We start from the raw sequence: 19,372 nt of genomic DNA, 5'->3' as shown, positions 1-19,372 counted from the left end.
CTTGTGCAATCACTGCTTTTTGTTTAATAAATTTTGTGACAATTTGTACAGCCATTGATTTCCAGATTGAATCTAGGTATGCGACCTGACAGTGCATACATATTCACATAAGGTAATAGCAGAGATAACTATGTCTTCAGTCTATAAAGCAGAAAGTATTTTATTTGACTTATACGGGTGTTGCAGGCGCTGCCTTTTGTACGCAGTCTGGCTCCTCTCTCTTTCAGATAACAACACAAAATGCGGAGACAATACCCGTTACCTAATCGATTTGGGAAATAAAGCTGTTACTTCGGAAGTAATGTTTTTCTGGAACTGTACTTATTGAACTTTTCTTTAATTTATTTGGTAAATGTTATATTCTGTCGTGCTGTAAAACTTGTATTTAAAAAATTCAGATATGTATATTAAGGTATATATCATAAAGTCCATGGGCAGTAGACAAACAGAATACAGTAGTTAATGTGTAACTACAACCACATTTAAGTAATATAAGATGAATAGAATTGGTAAAAGTACTCATCTAAAAATATATTTTGCCTTCAGCATCAAATGAAAATACCTTAACAAGTGATCCATCAGATACTTGTTTCGAAGCTTTAATGATGATAGATATTTCTTCTGTCTCGTTCCTCCTCCTGAATTTGACAACGGCCCTGTACATGTCACTTCCATAATTGTCTCCAGGTGCCGTTGCTGCCTTCACATTGCTAGAAATTACTGTGACGGTGTTGTCTTCTTCTGCAGATCTCACAGCGCTCTCAAAGAAAGAAGTACTCATCCATTCTGGCTTAGTGATCTCGTTGCTACTTGTCATTATGTATTTCTTATTACGATATTACCTGAAATAAAGTAAGTGGATGAGACATGTTCAAGCACTTCACTCTAAATTACAATTTTGTTAATGTTGAGATTCTAGTGTGTCACACTTGCAACTTCTTGCTGCGATTAAGGGTTCCATTAGAAAGTTGTTTTTTTTTTCAATTATTTCTTATTTCACTCTTTAATGCGTTTGTTATCATTTCAAATATTTCCATGAAAACAGTAAACATAGTTTTCAAATTATTAAAGTCACTACGTTCCGCCGATATTTCTTTGTTTTGATATTCTAATGTAGCTTTTGTTTGTTCTTCTTAGTTTGAGGCCCAGTCACTTATCTATCTATCTATCTATCTATCTATCTATCTATCTATCTATCTATCTATCTATCTATCTATCTATCTATCTGTCTGTCTGTCTGTCTGTCTGTCTGTCTGTCTGTCTGTCTGTCTGTCTGTCTGTCTGTCTGTCTGTCTGTCTGTCTGTCTGCCTGTCTGCCTGTCTGCCTGCCTGCCTGCCTGCCTGCCTGCCTGCCTGCCTGCCTGCCTGCCTGCCTGCCTGTCTGTCCTACTTATCTGTCTCTGTCTGTCTGTCTGTCTCTGTCTGTCTGTCTGTGTCTATAACAGGGCAAAGCCCCAATTACAATAGACAGTACAGATATTTGATTAACAAAAACATAGAATTGCATATAACTTGAAAAAAGAGAGAAAACAGATACAAATGCAAGATATAAGTGTAATTACAAAGTAAAAATGAAAAAAAAAAAAATAGATACTACCTAAATAAAAGACACAGATATAAATATAAATGAAAAATACCAAATAAAAATAAATGAAAAATAGTTAAGTATAGATATCATAGCCAAAAATGTAAAATGTAGCTATAATTGGCAAATTACAGAGTAACTATAACACTATGTTAATAAATTCAATATACAGTATATTATAAAGTAGGCCTAATAGATTTAATTTATTTGAGAAATTCACTACTACAGAACATGTGTTCCAATTAGTAGGATATATGATTATAACTATAACTAACATGCAACTAGATTATGAAACTTGCTGCATATATATAGATACATATATTGTTCTTTGTAACATAAGATACACATTTAAATATTTAAACTTGATAAAATACGAATCAGCTCTAATAATTCTTAACAGTACTTAAATCATTGACATCAAGTAATGCTTTACATAACTCTTTCTTGCACATATTGTACGATAACGAAAAATCTAAATCCTGATAGATGATTGTAAGTTTGAAGCATTATTAAAAGTGGAGACATTTTATGAGATTATGTTTTTGATGTCGTAAATAAAAGAGAGATCGCTTTCTCAAATTTGAATTACCAATATTGAAACTAATTAGCTGTAGAAAATCAGGGTTGTCTATTAAACCATTAATAGCAAAATTAATGGGCCCTATTATACTTAAGTTTCTTGGCTTTTGTACCAACACTTCCACCTTACTTCTTCGCATGTTACCTTAAGATTCCTATTATTCCACCTTCCAATTCTGGTGCTATAAATACTTTGTCGGTCATTTGCACAGTACTAGCTTCGACACACGTCCGTCTCCTATTAGTGTTCGCAAGGAACTCCTGAATAATAAGTCAAAACGTAATTACTTCCGTCTTACAGTTGGTACTAAATGAAGTCATTGATAGGCTCCGTTTTCCAGTTACCTATAAACTGGAATGAGGTTGCCTGATTCGAAGTATATGTGACGTCACAGCTCTGGTAGAGGTACGTTCGTGTACAAAATAGTTACGCATTCTCTGTCCTCTTCCTCTAGAACAGTGGTCGTCAGTACTCGCTGAAATGGGTAAAGGGTAAGCAGTGCAACGTAATATGCCCCGTTATGCAGCAGAAAGAGGGAGCGAGCATACCCGCCAGCAGCCACTGATGCACAGTGCAGTCTCTTATCCGCGGGTAAGAGACACTAGCACGAGGGTGCACTGTGCTGATGACCGCTGCTCTAGAAAGTCAAAACCGGGATGCAGTCATAATGAGTAGTCTTATCGATCACTGCTCTTACTAGTTGTATTATCTGTAGTAATGTCACGAGAGGTCCGAGATTCGCCGATAAATCCACGAGCGAAGCGAGTGGATTTATTTGGGAAATCTCAGACCTCGAGTGACATTTATTAGGACTATTTCGTGAATAAAATAAACATTTAAATAATATATTCCTAAAATTCGATCACAAAATGTTAATAATTGTATATTAACGAAAACTTAACCTATTCAGACATTGTAAAGTTGAAATACTCGTAGATGAATATCGATTACTGCCATAAAGAAATTCGATGTTATTATTCAGTAATGCCAATTGCGAAAAGCGAAATACAGATTTAACAATGTTAATTATATGTACTGCACTTTTCTCTTATTATTATAACATAAATACATTTTCATTATCTGCTGAAATCATAATTTAATTTAACAGTAAGTAACAGTGGGGACAGCTATATACCAATGCTTATGTATTCATAGCGAGACATGTTACTACACAGTGAAGCCATCTCTGTATAGATAGGCCTAATTAAAATACGAATTTTATTACGCCATACGGAAGGCAGTTTCATCAAAGACATTATTACTTGCAAGGTCTTTGGGTTTGATATGTGATGATGTTACTTAATTTTGAACATCTGACTTTCTATTAATTGAACCGGTGAGTGGAAAAAGGGAATAACTACATTTTTTTGCTAAATTGAACTGAGATAGCCATTTTGTTCCTCAATGATAGACCCATTGGATGAACTGAAAAAGGGAATATTACTAGCATTCTTACCCGGGTAAAATCTCATGTCTGTTCTGTGTTGAGTGGAAGAAGGAAATAACTTCTGTAGTAGTTCCCTTTTTCCACTCAAGATTGTGCCAGGGCTGACTCGGCTGTTCTATTACAGCTAATATTGAAAAAAGTTTTATAATAAACTAATAATAAGTTACATGAAGTAACTGATACATGTAAACAAAGGGAATATGTTGTTGGGCTATTATTCGACTACATGCAGAACTTGTCACTTCCCTTTATTCCTGAACAGGAGAATGATGTTTTATCTTCGCAAGCTTTGGATGTACATATTCTGTATTCATAATCTTTCTAACAACACGTCTGTTTTCTACACATACCATGAGGGAAAGGGGGTCATGTAGGTATTCAAAATCATGTGAAATTCCCTGAGGAAAAACAATGGTGCAATCCGTTTTGAGATATATCTAATAGTTTTCAAGTTATGACACAAACATTAGTTACTGCATCTACAGATATTTTGTAACATGGTACAGTACTAAGGTGGCTTTGGAAAAGGTATTTTTATGCAATTCTCGTAATTAACTTTTCCTGCTTTACTGTTTGGTTAACCTGTGACAGTTTCAATGCATTGTTGTAATTATTTGAAGCTTTCCCGTAACAAATTTCTTGATTTTCGTGATGGCATTATCGAAAGTGGAAAGAATATTGATATCATTCTTCATTCTGGTAGGTTAAGCCACAGAAATGTTGCAGCAGACTAAACGAACAGTTCTCTGGACATTGGATCGGTCGGCGTGGACCAGTAGAATGGTCGACCAGGTCTCCAGATTTAACACCTCTTGATTTTTTCTTTTGGGGTTACATAAAGAGCTTGGTATATGAAGAGAAAATTGAGAATATGGATAGAACATTTTGTAGCATTCCCGGGGTGATTTTAGCACAGGCTCCAATGATACATTTCATTAAATGTTCCACATTCTCAATTTTCTCTTCATCCTACCAAGCTCTTTATGTAAACCCAAAAGAAAAAATCAAGAGTTGTTAAATCTGGAGACATGGCCAGCTATTCTTCTGGTCCACGTCGACCAATTTAATGTCTAGGGAACTGTTCGTTCAGGCTGCTGCAACATTTCTGTGGCTTAACCTACCAGAACGAGGAAAGATATCAATTCTTTTCTCTTTCGATAATGCCATCAAGAAATTTCTTACAGGAAAGCTTCAAATAATCACAACAATGCACTGAAACTATCACAGATTAACCGAACAGTAAAGCAGGAAAATTTAGTTACCAGAATTGCACAAAAGCACCTTTTCCAAAGTCTCCTTAGTACCGTACCGGTACCATGTTACAAAATATCTGTAGATGCAGTAACTAATGTTTGTGTCATTAGACAGTTATCTTTAAATAACTTGAAAATGACTAGAGATATCTCAAAACGGATTGCACCATTGTTTTTCTCAGAAAATTTCACATGATTTTGAGTACCTACATGACCCCCTTTCCATTTAACATTTCGAAGTTGCATTCAAAATGGCGGCTTTTGAAATAGCTGAGAGCTAGAATCGAATGTGTCACTGGTAGAGCATTTGGTCTTACAAATACTGATAATACCTATAGTAATCGAAAATCAAGCATATGGAAGATATTTATATGGTCCTACACTTTTGATTCACCCTGTATATTTTTTTCCATAAAATTGTAATGTGGAAGTCGTTATTAACCTATTTAATCATTTACATACATTTTTAAAGAAGAAAAAAAATGGAGGAGAGGTTAGGAAGCTAATAAAGTAAGTGTATGATTATTGAGTGGAAAAAGGAAATAAGTTTTAAAATTTTAAAAACTTGTATACAAATATCAACAAGGCATAGAGCAAAATTTGATAATAATATATATACTACAAACAATAGTGAACATTTTTACTGTTGACAACATTTAAATCAAACTTAACAGAAAAGCTGTAGAAAGTTTTTTTTTTTCCTGAAAAGTTGGGTTCAAAGTAGTTATTCCCTTTTTCTACTCACTGATTCAATTGTTTAACTTCATTCACGAAATACAAATTTTATAGGCTACTTATTATAGGTTAAGTTACCTGTAGTAGCAGGACCAATGTCAGCTGTGCCTTATTTCGACCGTTACACACAGTCAGTGCTACTCGAAAACATTTTTTATAGCTCGACAAACGCATTCTCGCTGTAGTGTGCAACGGAATTAAAGCTGCATCTACACAGTTCAATATTCCAATCGCGTATGCGTGTAATCTGAGAAGAATATTGAAAGAATCAAGTTTAAAAGGTACGTTCAATTATGATGCATGAAGATTTTGTGTCTACATGGAGCGCCGTTTTGAACGTCGTATTCACTGCGTAAATATATTAATTAATATTAAATATCAATCTTGCGTTCATTGCTTTAAAGTTGAAAGAAAAGTTTAACCGTGTAGTTGCATCTTAATCTATTCATGATCATCAATTTACGGGGAAACAGTTGGCGACAACGACTAAACAAAAGAACGACCATGCGATAAATTGATAGCGATAAATCTAGCTGCAAAAATTATCGAAAAGTGTGACTGTGATTGGTTGGAATTCAAAATTTCATTACATTTCATTGGTCGAAAATGGAATGACGTCATATAAACGAAATAGTCTAAGTAATTACATCTTTGTGACTGATTGAAGGTTCGTTGCAGATGTAAAATGCTTTGCAGGCAATGTTGAGGATAAGTGTTCGCGTAGGCTTCCGCGGCTGGTGTACATAATGTGTGGATAAGCTTCAGGGCTTCTACCGCGTTGTCTTGGTGTTATTGGCTGACGTTTCGACCGCTGCGTTGTGGCCATCTTCAGATCAGTTGTTGGGATCCAACAACTGCTCTGAAGACAACGCGGTAGAAGCCCTGAAGCTTATCCACACACCATTGTTGAGGATATTTGAACTAATATTTTCACTGTGAATATAGACAACATTAGGCGTACATATAAATTTTGTAAAATAAACGTAAAAGTGACATAAACAGTACACTGAAAGACACTGCAATACCAAACAATCCAGAAAGTATGTTGAATGTAGGCTAATCCAAAAGGACCAGGACCATCACAATCTGAAAATTATTAAGATATTAACTCGACGTTTAGCATGGATTTGTGTAGCCTACCATGATGTTTAGTGCCAACATCCCAATTAATAAATTAAATAATCTACAGTTTATGGAATTTCTAGAAAAGTACACAGAAAATTAGCGGATTGGGTTATTTTACGATGCTCTATCAACATCTAGGTCCGGGCCGGGCATGAGAGCGGCTCAGTCTAGCCGGCCAGAGCTGCTCTCGCTCCAAGCCAGAGCAGAACGCTCACGCAGTGGCGGACTCGCATTACAGCTACCTTCCCTGCATTAATATAACAAGAGCCACGGTTGGTCTAGTCATTCAGTCTGTCAGTACATAATAGTTTATAAGGATATTACATCAATCCATTGTACATTACAGAATTTATAACACTCTTATTAATTTAATGAACTAAACTTCGCTCAATGCACACACACAAATCATTACGCTTATTTACATAACCCATACGCACATACTGCAACCTCCTCACCACGGTTCTACGAGACAGGCATATGGCTTCCACTTCCCCTACTTGCTGTGGACAGAGTTCATCTGCCAATATAATTAAACATCGCTTGATGACTTCACCTTCGTTGAATGTTTTCAATTCCTTTGCAATTTCGTGGCAAATTTTGTAGCCAATTCTCATAGCCGATTCCCTAAGTGCATTATTGTCATCCTGTTAATACATAATATATAATATATGGTATGATATGATGTGATATGATATGATATGATATGATATGATATGATATGATATGATATATGATATGATATGATATGATATGATATGATATGATATGATATGATATGATATGATATGATATGATATGATATGATATGATATGATATGATATGATATGATACGATATGACCATTAATTAATACAACTTAAAAAAATGTTTCTCAGGTACATTATATTAGAGTATCTATTCGATATTTATATTGCGTTATAAGTTATTATAGTACATTTAGTAATATATTATGATATATCATAGTTTAGTATATTACAGTTCATGATATATAATATTATATATCATAATACTTGTATAATTTAAAATTATATATTACTGTGTATAATAACTTATAATGCAATGTAAATATCAAATAGATACTCTAATATAATGTACCTGAGAAATATTTTATTTAAATTGTATTAACTTATGGCGTTCATTACCAACATATTTGTCATATTCAGTAGCATGTTGTAAAGAATAATGTCGTTGGATATTGAACTTCTTAATAAGTTGGAGTGTTTTATGCCAAATTAAACACTTTGCTAATCCACTGCTCTCTACCAAAAAGAACTCCTCCCCCCATGATACATTAAAAGCATTGGGAGTAGCGGGACGCTTTAGTGTATGAGCGGAAGCTCCGTCTTCAAAGTTCGCCATCACACTGCAGAGTCACCACTGCACCGACACTGAATGCCGTACAGTATGCTTACGTCACAGCGCTCGCAAGATGCGCTCTTTAAAGCACACAGCGCTCATTTCTCAGAATCACGTAATGTGCCCAGCCCTGATCTAGGTTATTTAGCGTCTGAATGAAATGAAGGTGATAGTGCCGGTGAAATGAGTCCGGGGTCCAGCACCAAAAGTTCCCCAGCATTTGCTCGTATTGAGTTGAGGGAAAACCCCGGAAAAAACCTCAACCAGGTAACTTGCCCCGACCGGGATTCGAACCCGGGCCCTTCTGGTTTCACCGCCAGACGCACTGACCGTTACTCCACAGGTGTGGACAAATTAGTGGATTTTCAGTGATGAGCGACATTTGCAATAGGCCTATCCTAATGTAACACGAAATAAATCAGACAATAGGAATATCATGTACTGCATCATGCATCAATAACCTCTTCCAAAGAATTTCTTGCAATATAAAATCATTTCAAGTGACATCCGCATTTGTTCAAGTTCCGTAACTTACGAATTCACGTTATTATTCACTGTAAAGATCACGACGAAAGTGAACATCATGGCTCAAGCAAGTGTTTACTAGTATAGCTTCAGAATGTCAGTAGCTGACTGTACTCCACGAACACGTAACAACGCGACGACGCGATGTGTTTGTTTATATCCTAATCCCTTCCATTACCTGTGTTCGGCGTACTATATATCCAATGTGTCTTTAACTTCAGTCTTTAGGTAGCTGGAATACGGAGCCTAGTCATTGATATAACACGAGAGACATCATCACTGTAAATATAGAATATTTGTAAATGTATCAAAAATATTATATGGTTTATATATACGGAAATTGCTAAGGAATAAATATGCATATTTATAAATAATACATTTTTTGTCAAAAATAGCGTACAAATAGTTTAGGCCATCATGCAGTATTTGTGCACGCAACCGTAAATATTCCGTGTAAAGTGTAACACAAAAAGTTGATGAACATTCGACATTATTATTTATTTAGAATTTGCTCCGTAGTTTTCGAAATGTTTATATAAAAAATTGCTTCTTTACCATCAAAACCATCACAATGTATTCTATTTATCAAGTACAATAACTATTACAATATTATGATCTCAAACTCTCTGTTATCGCTATCTGCTGCAGTGATTTGGGAACGTTATAGGAATTATGATTGGGCTAGACGCACAATCTCACGGGAGTCCTTAGAAGTCTTCCGAAAATTAAAATTTCCTGACAGCACCCTGGAGATGATATCCTCCATAGCACTGAGGATTGTTTATAAAATGTAATTTGTGCTGTAGCCTAAATTGTTTGTTGCATTTCCAATAAATTTTTCAATGGTGGCCTACCTAATTAGGGTTTGTATTAAAGAAAAAATAGAATTAAATATAAATATTCTTTTAGAATTGATTAGGAGGCCGATTATTAAACCCTAGTTGGCTATCAAATATCGATCGCTACCATCAGCACTATCTCCACAGTCAGTATCATCATTACCAACATCAATAGCTCATTATCGTCAATATTACAGTACCATCTCTAACCTTTCTATCATTCTAAACTCCGTATCATTAATGCTACCAACTTCAACTTCTCTGTAATTATAATTAATACTACATTTCCAACCTTCTGCTTCTTCTTCAGCTACCAAGTATTAGGACAATGGGCTGTTACGATCTCTCGCCATCGTTTAAATGGTCTTCCCGGTGATCTGCCATTTGAACGATAATTCAAAAGTTGACGGGGTATGCAGGAGCGGTCCATTCTTTTAACATGCTGTTTCCAGTTGTTTATATATGAATGAATATATTCTATAACAGATCTAAAATGTAAATCTTCCAATATGTCGATATTTCTTCTTTTATCTAATTGTATATAATCTAATGTACGACATAAAAATATCATTTCGCTAGTCACAATTCTGCACTTATCATAATTACGTAATATCAAGGCTAGCTGCCATACGTTAATAGCGATCTTACAGTATATACTCTGACTCTTGTATGTTTTTTGAACTAAGGAAAATTTGGGAATCTGATTGATGATACTCATGGCACTGTTATAATTGAGGATTTCTCTTGGGATATCAGTTTCATTTAATTAGGATATATTGCATCCCTTAGCCTATGACTCACCTCTATGCCATTATCATCTCCAACTTATGTAACTTCAATATTAGAATCTTCAACTTATGCCATTAAGATTACCATTCTCTCTACCATTAATCAGTGGCGGTTCCTCCATGGAACAGAGGGAACAGGCTGTTCCTTCCTCCCTGCCCCCTTAACTGAGATTGTGAGATATACTAGTATAGGCTTACTTGCAGTTTTCGAAAAGCGAAAACAGCTATCGTTAGCAGATTTATTGCAGTGAAGTGAAAATGACTCTAGCCCTTCTCGCCTGCTGTGGGTGTTGATGTGAGTGGGAGTCGCAAGCAATGTTTTCTCCGAAGCAGGCTCGAGCGGACACGAACTTACCCGAGTATCGCTGGAAGCTGTAGAAGTTACCTCTTCCCTCGCGGAGAATTGAGGAGTGTGGAATATACTGTTTCATCAAGCTAGTTTATTTATATAGTGGTAATTCGGAAAACAATTAAGTTCGAAGAGTTTTTCGTGTGACATAATATTGTGTGTGAAATTATACAATAATTCTTTAAAAAATTCGTACGATTTACCCATTCACGGCCTGACGAAATAATGGCAATGGAACAGGTGACTCCTGACTGTTCCAACTTCAACGAGACCGAGCGCGAGCGCCCTGATGCGAACCAAGACAGCGAGTGTTGTGTTATCGATCAGCTGAAGTCGAGAGCGTTTAGTTCAATCAATTTTGCTGAAAAAAGTGGCGCGGTTATTTTGAATGGCAAACCTACTCCTCGCCTTATAAAACTTAAAACTAAAACAAAATCTTATACAAGACATTTTCAAAGTACTTACTGTAATTCTGTGAAATTGTTAACTGGGTGCTCGTCAAGCGGTAAATTGTAGGTTTTCATTGAGTTTTATTTAATTTTAGTTAACGATATTACATATTTAGGCCTAATAATAATAATAATAATATAATAATATAATAATAATCATAATAAATCATTAATTTGTTTTTTATTAACATATTACTTTTCTGATTAAGTTGTAAATGAAGTAAAAAAAAAGGAAATTGGTAATGTTGCTAAATCATAATACAGATTATTATTATTATTATTATTCTTATTAGTGTTGTTTCTGACCTGTTCCCCATCGAGAAATAGCACCGCACGCCTCTGCCATTAATACTATAATCTTCAACTCTGCACCATTAATAATACCATTTTCAAGCTCTCTGCCATTAATAATATCATTTCCAACCTCTGTACCATTAATAATATAATCTGCAACTTCTCTACCAATAATAATTCCATTTCCAACCTCTCTATCATTAATAAAACCATCTTTCACTTCTCCAACAATAATGAAATCATCTCCACTCTCTCTAACGTTAATAATAATATGTCTAAACTCTCTACCATAAATTATACCACCTCTATTTCGTTAATAATACCGTCTTCAGCTACTCTATCATTGATAATATTATCTCGAACTTCTCTGATATGAATGCTACTCTACTATTACTACTACATCTCCAACATCTTTATCATTAATACTGCCATCCCCAACCTCTCTACCATTAATAATATTATCTCCAAACTCTTTTATATCTATATTAGTTCAACCTTTTGTACCATCATTTGCGTCTCCAATCCTAATACCGTCGCTACTACCACATCAAACTTTAATGCCGTCACTATTATCAGCTGCAATTCCACTACTGTCACCACTCCACCTGCAAGATTACCGGTACCATCACAATCTGTCACCGCTACAACAATCAGCAATACATTGCCTTCATTGCCACTGCATTAAATATTTATACTGTTGTTGCTTATATTTTTACAAGGAAACACTACTAGTACTAACCTTCGCATTGGAAGAAATCTTCACTTTTCCTTTGCTGTGAAAGTAATCTGATCTCTCTCACGATGTTCTCCTTACAATTTAAACATAACCATTTTATCGTGCCCTTATCTCGGTACATTATTCACTGATAAGTACATGTGAATTAGGAATTGCGTAAAAATGCGTTTATGTCAGAGATAATTTCTTGTAAGGTATTTGTGTCGAGAGTTTTATCAAGGTTAAATGCGACGTCAATGCAGAAGTAATTACTGTAAGGTGAATGTCAGGTATTGCAATGGCGAATCCATGGTCTCATCTCCCCAAATACAAACTATAATCGCCAATTTCATCGGCGCTAGATAACACAGAAATTGATACAGCGTCGATGAATAACCGACAATATAGGATTTATTTATTACCTCAAATACTCTTTTTTTGTGAAGTGTCATTAATTCTGACTTCTACAACTATTATCAAATATCTACCCATGAATTTCATATTGCAGTACGTCAAGATCTGTATTTATATCTCATTTCAAAGAAAATAATAGACTTCAGTAGCATGATAAATACCACATGATCATAACAGATTATACAGAGTATCCACATGAAACCTTTACGACTTCAAATGTAAATAACAAATTATTGAGACATGATATCTGGATGCGGTTTTCTGCATGTTAATCAGAATTTTGTAGGATTGTTGAAATGCGTTTTTGTGGTTGCAGGTGTGAATTTTGTTGAAAACCGAAATATGACAGTGAAGGAAATGTGGACTATGTGTATCCTGGCTTCTCGAGACACGATCAGATACACAGATGCAACATCACATCCAGACCCAATATGGAAGAGAGCTGCCATCCGAGCCAACAATACGAGAGTGGCACCAAAAATTTATTGACATTGGGAGTGTGCTGCGGCGAAATGGCAGAGGACAACGAAGCACTAGTTTGCAGGGCATTTAGCGTGCGCAAGGTGCATTTGTCCAAAGAAATACTTCCTCGGCGTCAATTCTAGCCAGCATGTCGACAGCAAATGCTGTGTGGCGTGGACGATCATCTGGATGAAGAGCTTACACTAGCTAAACTTTGTACGCAAACAGCCTCAGATTCTTGTGAAGGACTTCGTGAACAGTCGAATGCGGCAAGTTCATTTCCCTAGGACTTCGGATAAATGCACTTTGTACAAGTTCAATGTCCTCCACACTCGTGTTTCGCCACCCACTGCACTTTTGCCGCAGCACACTCCCAGTTTATTATATATTTTTGGTGCCATTTCCGAATTGTTGTCCGTAATGACTGTTCTCTTTCATATTGGGTCCAGACGTGACGTTGCACCTGTGTATCTGATTGTATCTCGATAACCAGGATACACATTTTTCCATCTCTTGACGTGTTCACATCTCCTTCACTGTCAGATTTTACCAAAACTCACACCTCCAACCATTTCAACAATCCAACGAAATTCCCATAAAACTTTGACAGTTTCTGATTAACATGCAGAAAATCGCATCGAGGGAAATAGCATAGCTAACATTAGTGCGACCGTTAATGGAATACGGAATTACGTGTTGGGATCCCTATAGAATATATCAGATAAATTCCTTAGAAAGAATCCAGTATAGGGCAGCTAAATTTGTTAAAGGTAAAAGAGAAGATGGAAACGATACGATAAAAGAACTTAAATGGGAAACTTTGGAAAACAGACGTAGGAAAACTAGAATAACATCATTGTATAGAGCACATCTAGGTCAGAAAGCATGGGTAGACATAACGGCTCGGTTAGAAAAGCCAACGTACTATGGTAGGAACGATCATGATTTTAAAATCAAATGTAGGAAACAGAAAACGGATGTAGGTAAATTCTCATTTTTAAATAGAACTATAAATGATTGGAATGACCTACCTGCAGCGGTCTTTGAGGACTGTCCTTCCTTAAGGAGATTCAAGAATAACTTAAAAAGTTGTGTATAAAGTGAAAATTAAAATTAAGGTGACATTCAACATTTAATTTTTTAAGGTGACATGTATTTATCTAGCCTGACGAGTTTACTTCCTTGGTTTGAATTGTAAATTATTTAAAAATAGCGTGTAAGAGGGCCTTAGACTAGAAATGTTTAGTTTAAATGTAATTCTGTTTATAAGTATGCATAAGGATGCAATTATTTGACTTATTTGAACTGTTGTATCAGTGAAGCGAGGTGAGTCAGTGAAGTTATGGTTTTACAGTGCAGTGAACAGTTCCGATCAGTGATAATTTATAGCGTCAATGAAATGTGTTCTATAGTGTCAGTGAAATGTATTACAGAGTGTCAGTGAAATGTGTGCTAAAGTGTCAGTGAAATGCGTCATAGTGTCACTGCAGGAAATGAGATGAGAGTAAAGTGAAAGACTATTGAAACTTATGTAGGACCTATACATAATTATGTAGGTTGTATTGTAAAATTAGGTATTTTATTTATGTTTTATTATTATTGTGTTAAATTGTATTGTGTATTCTTATTGTATTGTGTATAAAATTGTATATGTTTTGTAAAATTGTATTGTGTATTGTAAATTTTATTGTGTATTGCTTATCATTTTATTGTGTATTGTTAATATTGTATATACCACTGCCACCGGGTGCTTGCCCACTTGCTGTGTAAATACATACATACATACATACATACATACATACATACATACATACATACATACATACATACATACATACATACATACATACATACATATCGTGTCTCAGTAATTTGTTATTTACATTTGAAGTTGTAAAGGTTTCATATGGACAACCTGTATTGTTCGTCATATATTATTATCTAGCAGTATTTCAGCCGTGCTAATAACTGTCATTGGTAATTTATTTTCGTTTTTTAAATCTATACTTCATCCGCCACTATGGCTCTGTAGTAAGCGCATGCGCTTCCTAATCATTAGGTTTGTTGCTCGACTTCCGGCTGGGTTGTAGATATCTCTATTCCACGGCACTGAATGTTTGTACCTTGTCTTGTAATTGTCCTTTGACGTTTTCGGAATGATTCTGCGTCATGCTAACCACACGATAATGACACTTGCATTGTATGAGTCTAACTTTTGTCCTGAAATATATTCTCTCCTATACCGCATTGTAGACCTGTTGCAAGTTCGTGCAAAAGGCGAAGGTTAAAAAAGACAAAGAAGCTAACTCGTGTGTTACCCTGATGCAGTTATTTCTAGATCTGCAATCTCAAATTGATTATCATCACAAGAATCATTCTCTGAGGTGCTAACATACGAGTAAGGTTTGCCTCCATGGGCATTAGGCCTAGCCACACTTCACGGTATTCACCACAGTAGCTGTAGATGTAAGACTCTGTCCGTCCACTGCTGTGGAGTAAACTAGCGTTTGCAACCGTGAAAGGAGCGGGGCCCAGTTCAAATCCTGATTGGAACAAGTTACTTGGTTGGGCTTTTTCCTCAAGCACTTGAAGCAGAATTGCTTTGTAACTTTCGGCTTTAGACTTCGGATTTATTTCGCCTTCATTAATTTGAACTTCATCATCTTCAATAGTTTCAGGTTAACCAGGAGATCCAGCAGACGTGGTGTCGTGATTCACCTACAGATGTCCTCTGTCTGGGAAAGCTGCGTAGATCCCTAGGAGGCATAGGGAATTTCAGAGCGGACTACAGCAGACCAGAGAGCTTTTGGAGCTGTGTAGCTCCCTCGGACAGATGGCACCATAGTGAATCACGATATCTATGGTGCTGCGATCTCCAAGTTAATATAGGATGCAGCAGGATGTAGTACGTGATTTGCGAACAGATACCATCACTCTGGGCAGGCTGCAGAATACCAACCGTAGAACCGTAAATAACGCCATTAATTGCAGTGTGTTATTCTTTGAGATATCGATCGTATAAAAAAGTTAAATACAGTTTTGCTCGTTTTTGCTTCTCTTTCGAGATAAAAGTTGTTTTTATATTAAACATTTCATAGCGGGTTTCGGGAAAACCATTGATTATGCTCAGTCAATTTAAGAGAGCAGTGTATTGTGATAATAAATTATTGAAAGAATTTCAATTTTGGTCTTTAAATATGCAGAATTTTGATCCGAACTGTTGTGCGACCGTCACTTAGGTCGCACTGATTGCTAGCCGGATGGCTACTGCGTTCGACTTCTGCTCTTTCTCATCAGCATTTCTGACACCACCATTGTACACAACAATGGAAAACGATTTTATTGGAGGAGCCGGAGCTCTCAGGATACTATAGGAAAACTACATGATTACTAAACTAAGTCGGAAATGACTGCAATATTGTAAACTCTACTTGATTTATTCTATATTTACAAAATGTACAAAGTTACTTACAGGGTATTTCATCGGACGACGCCATGCCGCTTCTCTCTCAAAATTCACCCTCTCTGCCAGCAGTCTTCAATCACTAACTAACTGCAGAATCTCCTCACCAACACTTTTTATGTTTCGTTAACCGTTTCCCGCCCTGGGTGCCGACCATGCCATCCACTAGGTGAGATGGGCTTAAAGGCGCTTTTGATTTCACATACTTACAAATGTCGTCTTAATCAAACAAATCTTACATTTAATTTTGATTTAGTGCATTATAGTGACAAGTCGCTATAATGAGACTACGTGCAAGAAAAGAGTTCGAACAATGCGTGATATAATTTTTAACCAATTAAAATGCATGCTTTGTCCCACTGGACCAATCCGTTTAGTCCAGCAATGATCTGAGGCGTAAGAATACAAATCATTGTAGACAGTGATTTACCACACGCCCGGCAAGACTCTATACCGCTGGCTAAGCATCTCAAGACCGGATATTCCGCTGACACTGTTCCTGTTTAAAATTTAATACTCCACAGGAAATCATGCTACAGGGCGTTCTTTAGCCCTGGGTCATAACACGAACAAATCTAACTTTTTGTTGTACAAAGGAATTTTACAATCTTACGTTTGTTTGGATCAAATTTCTGCACATTTAAAGAACAAAACTGAAATTCTTTCAATCATTATTATCATAATACACTGCTCTCTTTACCTCTGAATGAGGTTCAGAGTGATATGTAACTCTATTATCAAACAGTACATCTCACTTGATGTGACACAGAAAGAACTTAACTGTTTCATCACCAAAACATAGCATTAATTGAAAATGCCATGTCATTTGGTTCTACATTTTGTTCAACATTTAATGATACTGTATTAGGCTGTGTTGTAAATATTGCAGTTATATAAATATATATATATATATATATATATATATATATATATATATATATATATAGAGTAAATACTGTAGTATACTGTACGTTTTACACATACTTTCATATTTCATGATATTGTAAATAAGGATATTTAATTTAACACGCTCCTGACAGAAAAACTCACATTTTCCATACAGAAGACAACTGTCTATCAGCCATCAACATTTGCACTGACACGCGAGGATGCAGTGGTTGATATTTAATAATGTATATTTGTAATGTTGTTTATTGGTGTCTTGTGCGTTGCCAAGAAAAACACATGTAGTATATGGCGGATTGGCTGCCAAGTGGTGTACGTCCAAATTTCTATGTTTTCAGGAGAGCAAATTTAAAGTTTGCAATTCACTGTAAATTCAGAATTGTATATGTCTTGAGTAAATAATGTCTTGGCAATAAGTGGAACATACACACTTTCAATTAGAAGTTATAAATCTATCTTGCAACTGTTTCAACTACCTCAAAAGTGAACTTTTCAAAGTCATGATCTTGGAAAAGATATCGTTCCCCTAATTTTACTTATTTAATTTAACTAGATAGCTAGTGAGTACAAATTAAAATTATAAAGCAAAAACAACAAAAATGAATTGGGGAAGGAAATGAGATTGAATAAAAGTTGAAGCCGTACTCAAAAGCAGAACTGTTGTTCATTATTAAAAACACAAACAAAAATGAACATTGAAAAGAACAAAATGGAAATTTATACGATGTCATCTGATATTATGATTTCATCAACTTATTCATCGTCATTGGAAATAGTTCAAAGATTACAATTTAAGCCAAGAAAAAAAGAATGGTGACAAGGGGGTCCCCTATATATTTTTTCTTTGCTATTGTGACGAATCTTCCATCAGGGTAATGCAGCAGTCCCATCCATATGTGTAAAGTCTTGAACACACAGGCCACATTTATTTCACAGTTTGGAAAACAACCTAAAATTATGAATGTTTCACATACAGACTACGTAATTTACAGTCGTGAGCAACTTGCATTTAATATGAATGATTCATACACAGGCTACGTTATTTTATTTTTGAACAACACTTATTTAATAATAAGAATGTTTGGAATACAACAGAGTAAACAATGTCCACAGGCGGCGACAGCACAGAATCTGTGGCTGATAACACTGGCAGGAGCACTTGGACGTACACCACTAGACTGCCAAGGCGCTCAGCAGTTTCGTTCAGTGTAATCACCAAAGCTCGGAACTTGGGGACTTGTGTCGTGTGCATGAGTAAGGTTACAGGTACAACGTACACAAAGCTCACGCTGCAAGTGCTCAGGGACAGTCGTATGTACTAAGAAAGTGGCCACAACTAATGACAGGAAGACGGACGAAGAAACTGTTATGTCGAAGCCAATGACATTCAGAGAATTAAAGGTAAACGGTCTGTTTGAGGAATTAGAAAACACGTATTATTCGAATGGGTATTATAGAAGCTTGAAAATACATTTTTTTTTTTTTTTATTTTAGATACAGAATTTCGTGGAGAATTCGGAGGAGATACAAATTTTTTTTCGAATGGAGAGTTTATATTTTCTAAGTTATGCCACACACAAACTAGAGGCTGGAAACGGAATTCATTGAAAGACATTGCAGTCCCTTAAATTGGAGAAAAATCTGTCCATATCCATGGATCGAAACGTAGAGGGGCTTGCCCTAGTAGTGACACACTAATTGAAAACTATTTTCGAGAAAAATTTAGGATATACTTACCTTTCTCAGATACGAGATCAGCTAGCAACTGCCGAAAATCGAACAGGAAATAGTAGCAGTGAAAAAATTCAGTATTTTAAGTCTACTACCGAAAAATCTTCGAATGTAGGTAGTCATACACTGTAATAAAATGTACACAGCAGAACAGTAAATTTGATATATTTCTCATGTTTATTTTTATTATATATATGCTATAAAATTACGTGTTTCAACCTACCATAATATTATCAATATGTTGTTGCAGCCAGAAACCACTTTTGTAGCAGACCTGACAGTACCTCCGTGCTGGAAGCGGGAGTTTGTTGACATTGAAGTCCGGTCGCTTAGCCACGTGCAAAGACACAAGTCCC

General features: G+C 35.8%; 1 protein-coding gene across 1 annotated transcript in view; it reads right to left on the bottom strand.

Moving 5' to 3' along the window:
- The window catches only part of LOC138705584 (uncharacterized), an 83,729-nt gene extending 71,546 nt beyond the window's left edge, over positions 1–12,183 (bottom strand). The window contains exons 1-2 of the mRNA XM_069834187.1: positions 12,065–12,183; positions 563–842 (exon numbers count right to left, since the gene is read on the bottom strand). Of these exons, the coding sequence (XP_069690288.1) occupies positions 563–817 (255 nt within the window). The 5' untranslated portion in view covers positions 818–842; positions 12,065–12,183. The remainder of the gene's footprint in view (positions 1–562; positions 843–12,064) is intronic.
- Positions 12,184–19,372: the final 7,189 nt, after the last annotated feature.

This window comes from Periplaneta americana, chromosome 9, assembly GCF_040183065.1.
Source record: "Periplaneta americana isolate PAMFEO1 chromosome 9, P.americana_PAMFEO1_priV1, whole genome shotgun sequence".
NCBI classification, from domain to species: Eukaryota; Metazoa; Arthropoda; class Insecta; order Blattodea; family Blattidae; genus Periplaneta; species Periplaneta americana.
Note: the sequence above shows the minus strand (reverse complement) of the source record. Positions and strands in the feature narration are given on the sequence as shown.